Raw genomic sequence first — 14,685 nt, 5'->3', positions numbered from 1 at the left:
GAGCATGCAGAGTGGAGAGGACTCAACGCCACAGCTCTCATCATCTTGGTTCAGTTCACTGATATAGAAGAACATAATGTAGAGACACTGCTTCAATAGAAGATGTGTGGAAGTTTTCAGTTGGCCTACATGTAAGGATGTGCACTGGATCAAAGCCTGTGAATGTGAAAAATATGAGAAAGTTGTCAGTTGTGACAAATAGTTTGAATATCCTATGAAAATTCCTCATGCTGTGAAATCCTATGAATGTTAAGAAATCCTATGAATGTCAAGTCACATGAAGAGCCTAATACAAAGTAATTTGTGTAAAATTCTGTAGAAAATATCCTCCTTGAAGCAAACTTTCTAAAAGTTGTGAGTATTGTGTTCATCAGTGGCTCATCTTTTTTTTTTTTTTTTTTTTTTTTGGTATCAGAGGTTGAACTTGGGGGCACTCGACCACTGAACCACCTCCACAGCTCAGTTTTGTATTTTATTAGAGAATTTAGAGACAGGGTCTCATGGAATTGCTTAGTGCCTTGCTGTTGCTGAGGCTGGCTTTGAACTCACAGTCCTCCTACTTCAGCCTCCCGAGCTGCTGGGATTACAAACATGCATCACTGCACCCAGCTAGATTCTCATATTCTTTAGCTCTAAATACTTGAGGGTTCTCACCCTGAATCCCTCTCTAATGCACTTTCCTAACTCTACCCGCTAGACTCCATTACTCATGATACCATCTATTCCTCTCTAAAAGTTCTATTATGTGACTTGCTTATTAGTACTTTTTGTGTCCCTGGCTCACCAGCTTCCCCTCTGGAATGTCCACTCCCTGCTACCTGGACACTTCTTTTGTTCTTGGCCCCATCCCCATGCCCTGGCACATACCTCCTGAATGGCTACTGGAGATTCCCAGGATGAGCCCATGGTGGGCTTCTTGGGAAGAGACCTGTAGAAGCCTCAGGCCCCAAGGAGATACCCTTTTAGTCATAGAGATAGTCACACAGCCAACCCTGGGCAGGGTGGAATACCAGAATGTTGAATTTGGGTATTTTCCTGAATTGATCATGCAGTATGACATTCTTCCCAGTCAGCATTGTGATCAGGAAATGGTAAAGAACTGATGAGTCTTTGTTGTAGTATATTCAGTAAATTACATGAAATTTTCAACACTTCTGTAGAAATCAGACCTTGTTTAATCATTTTCCCCAGGTGAGGCTAATGGAAGTGCTCTGAGCATGTTCAAGGTATGTAGAGCTAAGCTGTGCTGTCCAGTAGATGAGGTGTATTAAATGCATTTTTAACATGATGATGGGTTTATGAGGGTGTGACCTGGTCCTAAGGGAAGGAACTTCTGTCAGCTTGTTAGTCAGAGTCTTTAATGACATGGTGATCAGCACAGTGCCAATCTCAAGAGACTGTTTTCTGAGTTGCATGCCAGAGTGTTTATGAGTACCTCCCAGAGTAGACTGAATGGTCAGTAAATAGTGGTGTCCTTGATCTGGGAGTACGTGGCTGTTTAATTGGTTTTCCTGTGTTTGTAAGTGAAAAATCTTAGAACTATAACTTCTTGGAAATAAAAGTCAGAGCTCAGATTCAAACTTAAAATGGACGTGTAGTCTTATGCTGTGGTCTCAGTGTTTTCCCCAAAGTCCTATGCGGGAAACTTAGTCACCAATCCAACAGTATTGGGAGGCAGGGCCTTTGGAGAGGAGTTTGGATGATGGGGGATGTGCCCTCATGAATGGATTGATGCCTCTCTAACGGGTTCATGGAAGTGAGTTGTTTCATCTTGCCCCTTTGCCATCTGCCACATGAGAATGCAGCAGGAAGGACATGTCCAGGTGCTGGTGTCAAGATATCAGACTTCCCAGCCTCTGAAAGTGTGAGAAAATAAATTTCTGGTTCTTTAGGAATTCCCCAATCTCGCATGAAGCTGACCAAAACAAAAATTGAATGGAAGAAAGAAATGGATTTTGCTGGAACAAATAACCTAAAATGTGGATGTGGTTGTGGATGGATGCTGGGACAGATTATGTGTGTTTGTGTGGGGAGGGTGCTGGGGAACCAACCCACAGCCTCACACGTGCTAGGTAGACACTTTGCCACTGAGCCAAATTCCCAGTGCAAGGCCAGGTAGTTTTGAGTCGTCGTCTTTGCTTTTCTTTCTTTTTCCTTTTTTTTTTAACCAGACAAAGGTCCTGCCAAGTTCCAGAGGCTGGTCTCAAATTTGTGAGAACTTGAGATCCTTCTGCCTCAGAGTTAATGTACATATATTTATAATGTGTCCAAATGGAATAATGTTAGAGAATTTTTTCTGGTTTTTGATGTATTCGGTCAGTATTGTTTACCAGATAACGTATATTGTGTGTCTTTACCTAGTTCCTGCCAGAGTAACATGTGAATGTGAAGAATGAAATCCACAGAGAACAGGGTGAGACCAAAAAACAAGATTTATTTGAATAATAGAAACAGAGGTCCTGAAGAGGAAGGGGTCCCAAGAGAGGGATGCCAAGGGTCTCTGTTGTCCAGGGTGTTTCATGGGTTTGATCTGTCCCTATATTTGATTGGTAGGGAATAGGATTCAGAAAGGGGCCAATCAGCTCAGTATTTCAACAAATCTAGGAAAAGTAATTTTTAAGCCTTTATTAACATAAGGGTGGGGGTGAGGGTTTGTTGGCAAAAGAGGAAGGATTTTAGAGAAGATTAAGTGGTTAGCCATTGCTAGGGGTAGGGTTAGGCATAACTAAGGAGCTGTGTGGCTGAAGCTGTTAGGGGCAGTGACAGAACATTCCCAGGCCCGATGTCTCCTTCTAGGCTGGAATGGCCTCATTCCCTCTTTCCAGTCTCTGAGGCCCTTACCCTGTTGGCTTATGGGTGGTCTGTTTTCCTGCATCACCAGGGTCTTTCCTGCCTTCTACCCAGTAACAGTTTCCTCACTGAAAGAAATGCTTCTGGGAACATCGACTCCCATGCTGCCTTACAAACAGGTGTGAGAAGGCATCATAGAGACCCAGAAGCACATTTCCTGGTATATAGTGCACATGTGCATTTCTGTTCTTAATTTCCACCACTCTACCCTCCCACTGGCAGTGTGCAAGAATTCCTTATTCCTCCTATCCCAACCCTTATCTGGAGTTGCCCTGAATGAATGCACCTTTAAGTCCCGATGCTCTGAGGCACGAACAATTATTGTGTTCAGGAGGGCAAGGCTGCAAGGTCATGCCAGGTCACACTAACTTGGTCATTACCCCAGCTCAGATAACAAGGCATGGCTCCAGGAGTAGGTGTCACCCACTGGGGTTGAGTTACACTCACCTGTTCCTTTGTAATCCTACCCCTTTGTCCTTTTGGGGGGTACAGTACTCCATGGAACATCCTCCTGCCAATAAAACCCAGGTTCGAGGCGTGTCCTCTCTTTCTTGCCTGCCTTGCCTCCTTTGTGGGAGCTGGGTCAGAGGAGCTGTCACAGAAACTAAAGGAAAAGGTATTTCTCTGTCTCTGATTATTTCATGCCAGCCCTGTTCACCTGGAGTGACCCTGACTGGTTTAGTCGTGTGTAGTGGCAAACCTTCACTGGGTGTTTTCTAATTTGGAGAAATTCATTGATAAACAGTGAAATGCAATGGCCATTTTTTATTTCCTTCCTACATTCTTTCCTGCCTCCCTCCCTCCTTTTCTTCCTTTTGTCTATCCTTCCTTTTGCTCAGGTAACCCTTCTGTCAATTATCTGCTCATATTCTGTGCTCATTTTTTTATATTGAGGTTCCTATGTCTTGATATAACTGGTTTCTTGTGTAAGATCAGGCGAGGCGGGCAGCAACCAAAGGAGGCAGATTTTAAAAGGCTGCCAAAGGAGGCTTCATTGAGATATCACTCCCTGGCGGAACTTGATCAGACGGACAGAGTGAAGGGTCTGAGGAGAAACTGCCTGGGAGCTCAACCCTGGGGTTTTATGGAGCTTAGGCAGGAAGGGAAGGGCTTGGGACAGGAAAGGTACTTTTAGAGTCCCTTGTCCCACTGAAGTTGGTCCCGGGAACTGGCTGAACTCCAGGATTGGCCAGGGGGTCCTGATGATTGACAGGCGTTAGTCAGGAGATCCCTCTGATTGATAGGCATTTCTGTTGGCGCTGGATAGATGTTTCTTTCCTGAGGGCTGCTTTGTCCTAAGTCACCGCCACGGACCTGACATCTTGATTTTCAGTATTCTTCCCTTGTCACTTTTGGACAATGCAGACACCTTTTCCCAACTTTCCATCTGCCTGTTAATTTATCCAGGATAGTCTTTGTTTATCACAAATCCTAAATTTTGTTTTTCCTGTATCTTTTTTTAAATATTTTTTAAATTGTAGATGGACATAATATCTTTCTTTATTTAATGTGGTGCTGACGCATGCAAGGCAAATGATCTACCACTGAGCTATAACCCTAGTCCTTTTTCCTATATCTTTATAAAGTTAACTTGACATTTGTGGTTTCGCATATTTAAGAGGTCTTGTTGGGCTTGGTGGCACATGCCTGGAATCTCAGCTGTTTGGGAGGCTGAGACAGGAGGATCGTGGGTTCAAAGTCAGCCTCAGCACCTTAACAAGGCCCTAAACAACTCAATGAGACCCTGTCTCTAAATAAAATCTAAAAATTGGTCTGGGGATGTGGCTCAGTGGTTGAGAGCCCCTGGGTTCAATTCCTGCATAAATAAATTGATGCCTAAATAACTTTTTTATATTTCTGCTTTGATTCCTCACATAGTACATAGCAAACAAAAGTCCTTTAGAATCCTCCATAGTTATTGTGTGCACAGGGAACTGGAGAGTAAATGTTTGGGAGCTTATTTCTGAAATTAGGTGCAGAAGCTCATCCCTTGGAAAAACTGATCAGTGAGAGTCAAGTGTTGAGAATGAAAGACTTTATTGAGGATGCTACCAACTGGGAAAGGAAGATGACTAATGCCTCAATTTGTTCTTTCAAGGTCTTTGGGGAGATGGAGAATGTTTATATGAAGATCAGTTAGGGGAATATGTGCCGAAATCAGCACTATCTCAGGAACCTGAGCCAGGCAGTCTGTTTTTGGGTTAATTTTGTGATCAACAACCAGTTTCTGGAGTCAGCTCTAAAAAATAAACAAGATCACCAGAATGCAGGTGAAGGCCCCATAGCTGGCCAATGAGAAAGGGAACTGGAATCAAGCAAGATGGGACCATTGATAGCAACAGTCTATTACAGGGTTCCCTTTTCTTTCTAGTAGAAATCTGACCCAAAGATTAAGACAGCAAAGGACATACAGAACATACAGAGAGGTTTCAAGCCTTTTCATTGCTTTCAGCCGAAGTGAAGAGGAAGTATTTTCAGCAAAAGCAGTCTCAATCCCTGAATAGTAACCTGAGCAATCATTGACATCATAACCTACGTGACAGATGTGATCTACAACAAAGCTAGTGAAGACAAATAATGTAGTACCCCACTATGCAACCTTTCAAATTATGTCAAGTAAGAAAATCTAAAGCTACAGGGTTTATTTAGGTTTTTCCTTGGTAGCAAGCTTTTTAATTTAATTTTATTTTTGGTACCAGGGATTGAACCCAGGGGTGCTTAACCACTGACCCACATCCCCAGCCCCTTTTATTTTTATTTAGCAATAGGGTCTCCCTAGGTTGCTTAGGGCCTTGCTAAGATCCTGAGGCTCCCTTTGAACTCATAGTCCTCCTGCCTCAGCCTCCCAGGTCACTGGAATTATAGACGTATACCATCATGTCTGGCTCCGAGTATTTCTTTATAATTTGTGTTGATATTGGAATCACTTACTTTAAAAAAAATTTATTTGTAGTTGGACACAATACCTTTATTTTATTTATTTATTTTTACATGGTGCTGAGACTTGAACCCAGAGCCTCGGCTCTATCCTTGAGCCACAACCCCAGCCCTGGGAGCCACTTACTTTTATGTAAATAATATGTTGATATATTTTGAATGATATTTACTGGTGTAAAAGTATGTGAAATGTGATTTTTGGCAGTTGTTTTTGTCTCTGGCAACACTGTGTTCCCTGTTGTCATTCTAATGTATTGCATCTTTATTTTCTTAATTAATTAATTTGGTTTAGGAGATTGCCCCCACAGGCACTTTACCAATGAACTACATCTCTAGTTTTTTAGTTTTTCTTTTTTTTTCCCCATTTTGAGATAGGGTCTCCCTATGTTGCTTTGCTCCTATCCCAGAGGCTGTGATTCTGACTGTCAGAGAGAATAAAGGGCTTTTAAAGAGGTAATGGCTACATTCTAGATATTCTCTGTTGATGTGTAATTAACTTGTTAATATAGGAGTGTCATTTCTTAGATCTTCTGGTACCATCCCTGAAGCCTGAATTACTTAGTTTTTGTGGTTGATGTATGCTTAAGGACAGATGGCCCTGCCCAGGATAGGGAAGAAAGGTAATCCTGTTTCTCCTGAGATTAGGGATGTGGAGAGAGAGAGGAAGAGAGAGAAAGTTGTCTGTTTTGAAAATAATTTACAGTAACAGCAGCAAGACCTATATTCAAAGCATAAAGTGAACCATTATTACACATTTAGAGGTTATAAGTCTGTTTTCTCTGTAGCTGTTTTCTGGACAACATTCTGATTTTGGCATGCATGGAGTTACTGTAGTCAACCTGTAATTTCTATGTAAATAAAATCTTTTTAAGGTCAGGCTTAGAGAAGGACACATTTAGGCACTATCCTGGAGAAAGTTTATGAATTTGACAGCTTCTTTCTGATCCCTGAATAACTTTGATATGTTTAACCTGAGTTCATGTTCTCTTTGTGACTCTGGACATAAAGTATTGCTGCCACAGAACTCTATAGTTTCTCTACCTATTTAATCTCTTATTGGCACCTTTATTTTCTTGGCTGAAAATAGGTAGGTTAGAAGGAGGAGTAAAAAGGCCTTGACCATGAAGTCAGCTGTCTCTGTTCCAGGGAGGCCTGTCCTGGCCTGTCCTAGGCACCCCTGCTTCTTGAGAACAGGGGTTGTCTGCATGGGACACTGAGTTTGGAATCCCCTGAGCACACCTGTGGCCCCATTTCCAGGAGGAACAAGAAGGGCCCACTGAAGAAGCAGCCAGAGCCGCCGTGGAAAGCCAGGAGCAAGTTGTGCTTCTGCGCACCGTCTTGGGGCTGCTGCTGGTCGCGGCCTGGGAGAAGTGTGGCCTGGGGAGAGCTCTGGTTGGAACTCACAGACGTTCCAGGCAGAGAGGGAACGGGATCGCCGCTCGGTTCAGGCGGCGCGCTCGGGGCGGGTCCTTGACTGACAGCCCACCGGGGGCGGGGCGGGGCTGCAGAGCGGTCCAATCAGGAGCGCCGGCGGGAGGCGGGTCCGCTCCGAACCGCGGGACCTTCCGTTCTGGCTCCGCCATCTTTGAGACTCTGTGGGCTGCCGAGGTTGCTCTTCCTGTTTGGCCTTGTGACCTCCTTTGACTTCGGCAGCCGTGAGGTGGACAGCAGGACACCCAGAAGCAGGGAGATGGTGAGTGTGCGGGGCCCAGGCGTCCCGGACGTGGGCACAGGGCCTGGCTCTGACGGGGGCCCAGCGAAACCCGCTCCGCTCCGTAGGTGCCTGGCACCGCGCTCGGCCCTCGGTCCGCTGGTCCCTTCTGTCCCGCGGGGCGGAGACCGGCGTCCGCTCGGCCCTGCGCGGCACCTTTACCTGGTCCTGAGCCCTCTGCGGGCGCAGGCCCGTCTCCCCAAGCTGTGCGGGGACGGCGGGGGTCGGGGACCCAGCAGGAACCCCCACGTCTCCTGAGACTCCCCACGTTGCTAAGCTCGGTGGCGAGGGTGTCCCGCGGACTGGCTGGGAAGCGAGTTTCCCCCATGTCATTGTTATAGACGGTTCCAGACGTTGTTTTTAAAAAGGAAACACTGATTAAAGGAGGACCTGACTTCATTTGAAAGGAGCATTGCAGTAGGGCGAAGCCCCAACTGTAAGGTTCCGAGCATCTCAGTGGATAAGTAGAAAAGGGACTTTTTTCCTTGGGAGAAGAAGATGGGAGTAGAAACTAGGTTGAAGGGGAAGATGGAGATGGCAACGTAAGTTCCTAGAAGCCACAACGTTTCTCCTGTTCTTAGGGTGACAATAAAGAGATTTTGTACTGGCTCAGGTTGAGGGTGAGTCAAGAAGGAAGGAGAAACCACCAAGGAAAGTTTGCCTAACGGTTTTGTTTCTGTTAATCACTTGAGCTGGCAATTTTTGAGGCAAAAAGTGAGAATTTGGAAACTGTGTCTGGCTTTGTCATAGGTAAGGTAAAGGGACATCAGGTAAGTGGAAGGAGTATAGTGTTGTTTGCACTAGGCTGCTTCCCCAGGGTACAAAGCATTTATACAGGGGATTTCTTTAATCACCACTGATTTCCAGGATTTCAGCAGTTACATGAAATTCAATCTCTTCAGCTGTTTTTGCATCTACATAGTTGTTCTTGTCAGAGTGTAATTTGTGTCAGTGAGAACCAGTCAGAGAAAGAAAACTTTGGGTTCTGCCTACTGGAGAATTTCATATTTCATTTTGATGTATAGAAGAGTTTTTAAAAACAGGTCTTTGTCCCTGATTGTGGCACAGAAAACCTAAAACCCTGGAATTTCCTGAACAATAGGAGTATCTCTGGTTGCTTATCTTCATCCTCTTTTAGACAGTACCTGAATTTGTGCTCAGGAGTTGACTCGGTACCACCCTTCTAGCTTCAAAATGGGGACTATTGACCACACAAGCAAACACTTGCTTTGTGTTCACATCTGCACTGGGGTCAGTATACTGGGACAGAGCCCTGAATTTGTAGGGACCATATTAAGTCTTGGTGGTATCAGAATTTAATTGTTTGATGCCCAGTTGGTATTGAATTGGTTAGCATTCAGTAAACACAGATTTGGTGTCAGAAATGATGTTAGAAAAGAGCACAGATCAGAACCTTCAAATGACTGAGAGTGAATGCTCACTAGAATTGAACCTGTGCATGAGGGAGCCTTTCTTTTTTCTTTTTTTTTTTTAGAGAATTTTTTAATATTTATTTTTTAGTTCTCGGCAGACACAACATCTTTGTTGGTATGTGGTGCTGAGGATTGAACCCGGGCCGCATGCATGCCAGGCGAGCGCGCTACCACTTGAGCCACATCCCCAGCCCGTGAGGGAGCCTTTCCATGACTTGGAAAAGTGAAAAGCAGGGTATATGGAGGTTCCAGAATTCAATTTCCTAAATGCTCATGTTTCCCTCACTCACTCTCTGACAGTGGGTGGCTGGGCTTCATCTGCACAGTGAAGAATTCTGTAGCCTTAAGAATGTGTTTGCCTTCTGAGTTTAGATCCCCTTATGAACTGTGGGTGAAGCAGACTGCTGCCCTGAGCTGCTTCCCTTTTGTTTCCTGTGTAGAATCCTGTTTTTACAAAATAGCAGTGGTATGTTGGTGTATACCTGCAATCCCTGCAACTCAGGTTGTTGAAGCCAGAGAATCATGCATGGTTTCAGGCCAGTCTCAAAGTAAAATCCAGAAAGGATTGAGAATGGAGCTGAGTGGTAGTGTACCAGTGGATTCAGTCCCCAGTACTAAAAAAGGGGGGGGGGCAGTTGATTTACACATTTAAGAATTTTATTGAACGTAAGATGCCAACTTTCTTGACCTGAATGGATGGATTTAATGAGATGTGAGAAAGAATTATTGACATGAATTACTTGTTTATAGGAATTAAGTTTATAAAGGTACATGGAATCACTATGCAGGAGAATAAACAGACCGTAATCACTTCCAATGTGTTTCCCTGATCTCATGTAGCTTGGCATCCTTAGGTGACTAGAGGATGTATTTTTTGAACCTTCCTTATTGGTTACCATCTATTTATCATTATGAGATTTTTTTTTTTTTAGGGGGAGGGGATTACCAGGGATTTAACTCAGGGACACTTGACCACTGGGTCACACCCCATCCCTATTTTTTTATTTTGTTTAGAGACTGGCTTTGGGACATCCTCCTGTCTCAGCCTCCCAAGCTACTGGAATTGCAGGCTTGTGACACCATGCCCAGCACTATGAGATTTCTCTTTTGTTGTTGTTTCTTTTCATTCATCTATTGCTGGTGTGATGATAGTTCCCTTGGTTCTCACTGCTTCTGGAACTTGGTTATTTCAGGTTTATTTTATTTATTTATTTATTAATATTTATTTTTTAGTTGTAGTTGGACACAATACCTTTATTTTATTATTATTTTTTTTAATGAGGTACTGAGGATCGAACCCAGGGCCTCACATGCTAGGCAAGCTCTCTACCGCTGAGCCACAACCCCAGCCCTTTCAGGTTTATTTTTTGATGTTTTCAACAATGTTTATTTTGTCCTCTAATGCTAATATATCTTTTTTTTTTTTTAAACAGAGTGGGAAACCTTTTTGTAAATTATGGACAAATTGAAATTGAATAGGAAATTGTGTCTGTATAAATTTTTGATCTTCTGACCTTTCATGTTTTTTGTGTTTATTGAAAGGTTTGCTAACATTTGCAATGCTCTAATTTATTTATATTTTGGTATTAAAGAGCATCACTATGGGATTGTATCTTTTTGAGATTTTTTTCTAGGTGGTCTTCTACCCACCTCTTTTCTCACTTTGTGCTGTATAAACAGTTTTGTGATTTTTTTTTTAAATTTCTGATCCAGTTATATAGTTGATATGAAATAAAATGTATATTTTTATATTTAGCAACTATCATGGAAACTTGCTACAATCCCTTATTAATTCCAGAGGTGCTTGATTTTGATTTTTTTGTTTTTTTTTTTTTTTCCTACATAGACAATTTCACCTATGAACAAAGACAGTTTTATTTTCAATCTCAGAGCTTTCTTTTCTTGCCTGGTGTTTCCTATGTGTCAATGTGATTTTAGGAGTTTTGATATTTAGCTTGTAAATGTGATGGATTACATGAATTTATTTATAAATCTTCTATTAGGTTTCCATACTTAGAATTCACAGTTGATTGTGGTACATATTTCTGTTTATGCCTTAATGGGATTTACTCTTTTCTATGTTTGTTAGAAATATTTTCCTGTGGTTTGGGCTGGGGATGTGGCTCAAGCGGTAGCGCGCTCACCTGGCATGCGCGCAGCGCTGGGTTCGATCCTCAGGCACCACATACAAATAAAAATGTTGTGTCCACCGAAAACTAAACAATAAATATTTTAAAAAAGAAATATTTTCCTGTGGTTTTTGTTTATTGTAATGTCTCTAATTTTGATATTGTGGCAGTATGGGCCTCAGAGCATGAAGCAGTGTTACTACCTCTTCTATTTCCTGGAAAAGTTTGTAGATGATTGGTGTCATATTTTGATTACATGTTAGGTGGAATAAACCAGTGAGAACATGTGGACCTGGTCTTTTTTGTATGATTATGTTTTATACTCTTTCAGTTTCTGTAATATACTCTATCATTTGCTATACTGGGGATGCAACCCAGGACATTCTACAACTGAGCTGCATTTCCAGCTCTTTTTATTTATTTATTTTTATTTTGAGACATTGTCTTGCTAAATCACTAAGGCTGGCCTTGAAGTTGAGATCCGATGCCTCAGACTCCTTATCACTGGGATTACTGGTGTGTGCCACTGTGCCTGGCTGTATAGGCTCTTATGTATATTGTTTATCACTTCTGTGAGTTGTGTAGATTATTTCTATCCAGGAGTTGATTCATTTTATTATGTTTATGGACATATAATTGTTTAGAATATTTGTTAGTGGTTCACTTAATATCCAAGGAATTAGGTGGAATGTACCACTTTTGTTACCAAGGTTAGTAATTTGTGTGTCTAACTAAGGCTAATTAAGACTTATAAATGTTGATGATTTTTCCAAAGAACCAGCTTTTGGGGGGTATTTTGTTTTGGTTCTGGGAATTGAACCCATGTGTATTTTACTACTGAGCCACATTCCAGCTCTTTTTATTTTTTTATTTTGAGACAAGATCTTACTAAATTGCTTAGGTCCTTGCTAAGTTATTAAGGCTGGTGTCCAACTTATGATCCTTCTGCCCCAGCCTCCCACGTCACTGGGATTACAGGTGTGTGCTTCTGCACCTGGCTCCAAATTTTTTAATGGTGCTTTGTCGTCATACATAGTGGTGGGATTTGTTTCGTACGTGCCTACAATATGACCATATAATTGGGTCACTATCATTCCCCAGTACTTCCCCTTTTTCTCCCTTCCTCCTTCCCCTAGTCCCTTTTCTGTATTCTACTGATCTCCCTTCACTTTTCATGAGATCCCACTGATCTTTTCTTTTTTCCTCTCTAGCTATCACACCTTTTGAGTTTGACCTGTTTCACTTAACATAATGTCCTCAGGTTTCATCCATTTCCCTGAAAATAAGAATTTTTTTTTTTTTTTTTGGTACTGAGGATTGAACCCGGGGGCACTTAAACACTGAGGCACATCCCCAGCCCTTTTTTGTATTTAGAGACAGGGTCTCACTGAGTTGCTTAGGGCCTTGCTAAGTTGTTGGGGCTAGCTTTGAACTTGTGATTCTCCTGCCTCAGCCTCCCGAGCCACTGGGATTACGGGATTTGCACCACCATGCCCAGCTCATTATTTTTATTTTAAGATGGGTCTCTCACTAAGTTCCGAGGGCTATCCTGGAACTTCTGATCCTCCTGCCACAGCCTCCCAAGCTGCTGGTATCATAGGTATGTGCCACCGTGTCTTTCTATGTGACTCCATTTTTAGATATTCAATTCAAATTCACTATTTAACCTTTAACACTCCTTCTTCCCTTTGTGCACCACATCAAGATAAGGTGATCAAAAGCCTGGCACTGCTCTACTTTGCATTGCCAGGAGCCCGAAACCACCCATACCTATGTCCTTGTAACTGGAGTGAATTCTCATCAAAACTTCTGTGTTAATAACGTATAAAACTCCCAGGCCGGACTCATTTCTTCCCTCTCTTAAGGCACTTGCTACTTGTTTGAGATGCTTATCCTACTCTCCCTATGCCCTCAATTATATGAATAGTGAGACTTTGGCTGTCCTTTGGTTTTGTATTCTTTCTCCTCATCAGTGTCAACATCAGAACCACACCTCTAAAACTGACCAAAGCTATAACCACTTTCTGTATCTGTCTTTTCTTGCTTTGATTTGCTAACCTGGTCTCCTACCTGATGGCCAACATATACTGGACCTCTGCTTCCTGGCTTTGAAGGGATTTTGTTGCGTTAGACCTGTGCTTCTCTGTTGCTGCCCAGTGTATAAATCTTGACTCATGTTGCCGTGTTGCAAGGAAGAAAAACATAAATAAATGTCTTTCCTAAATTTAATTTTTGTGTGTAGGGGGGAGGGTTCTAGGATTTAACCGAGGGTGCTTTACCACTGAGTTCCATCCCCAGCTTTTTTTTTTTTTTTTTTTTTAAGACAGGGTCTCACTAAGTTGCTGAGGGTGGCTTTGAACTTATGATCCTCTTGTCTCAGTCTTTCGAATCACTAGAGATTACAGGTGTGTGCCACAATACCTGGCCCAAATTTAATTTTTTGTTTAAATAAATCATCATGAAGTACATTTAAAAACAGTGAATAGCCAGGCATGCTGGACAGGGTAAGGTAAAAGGATCATAAGTTCAAGTCCAGACTAAGCAACTTCAGGAAACCTAGTCTCAAAATAAAAAGAGCTAGGGATAGAGCTCAGTAGTAAAGAACCCCTGGGTTCAATCCCCAGTACAAAAGAAGAAGAAAAAGAATAAAAAATTTGGTAAGATTTAATAATACATTATAAACTGGGAAATCCTCGTTATGATTAATAACTTGAGGAAAAAGGGGGAAAGAAGATTTATAACTTGGATTGTCTCCATGTGGTCCTCTGACTGATCCTTTCCTGTCTTGCCCCAAAGGTATCTACTATCCTGATCCTTTGGCTATTTTTCCTATCTTTTAGCAAGTGTGATTTTTCACTCAGCAATTATTTTAGCATTGTCTCCTTGGAACTTTCCATAAGTGATTATTAAAGGAATCACAGAAAAAGGTATTATGTGTCCTTCACTTGCCTCAATGTTTCTCACATGCTAGTATCAGGAGGGGGGCAAATTATTTCCTCATCAGTTCCAGTGGCCACTATGTCAAGCTACTTCCTCAACCAAATCTGCTTTTTGTTTTAATATGTGGTTTCTTCTTCCTAAGTTTCATGATTTTGATCCTTCTTTGTTCATGTGTTCCTTCCTTGCCTTTTACTTCCCTTAATATTCATATACTAAAATTCCCAATCCATTTTTAGTGGCTTATCTCTCTTCTCTTTTTAATTTTTTTTCTTTTTAGTTGTAGATTGACTCGATGCCTTTATTTGTTTTTATGTGGTGCTAAGATTGAACTCGCTTGCTGAGCTACAACTTCATCCCTTTTTTTTTTTTTTGTACCAGGGATTGAACACAGGGGTACTTTACCACTGAGCCACATCCCTAGCCCTTTTTATTTTGATTCAAGGGCTTGCTAAGTTGCTTAGGACCTTGCTAAGTTGCTAAGGCTGGTCTTGACCTTGTTATTCTCCTGCCTCAGCCTCCTGAGTCACTGGGGTTATAGGTGTGCACCACCATGCCTTGCTGGCTTATCTTTTTATGTAATTATTTTTTCATCCAAAATATATTTGTTACTGACTTCTCAAAGAATTCAAGTTTTAACTTTCCCATTTTGTTTTATAATTTGATTATCATCCATGACATAGACAGG

General features: G+C 42.0%; 1 protein-coding gene across 1 annotated transcript in view; it reads left to right on the top strand.

Annotated features, from left to right (window-relative positions):
- The first annotated feature begins 7,445 nt into the window (after positions 1-7,445).
- Positions 7,446-14,685, top strand: part of LOC113183567 (uncharacterized) — a 43,473-nt gene continuing 36,233 nt past the window's right edge. The window contains exon 1 of the mRNA XM_026389889.2: positions 7,446-7,480. Within this exon, the coding sequence (XP_026245674.2) occupies positions 7,478-7,480 (3 nt within the window). The 5' untranslated portion in view covers positions 7,446-7,477. The remainder of the gene's footprint in view (positions 7,481-14,685) is intronic.

The sequence above is a fragment of the Urocitellus parryii genome, chromosome 3 (genome assembly GCF_045843805.1).
Source record: "Urocitellus parryii isolate mUroPar1 chromosome 3, mUroPar1.hap1, whole genome shotgun sequence".
Lineage (NCBI taxonomy): Eukaryota > Metazoa > Chordata > Mammalia > Rodentia > Sciuridae > Urocitellus > Urocitellus parryii.
Note: the sequence above shows the minus strand (reverse complement) of the source record. Positions and strands in the feature narration are given on the sequence as shown.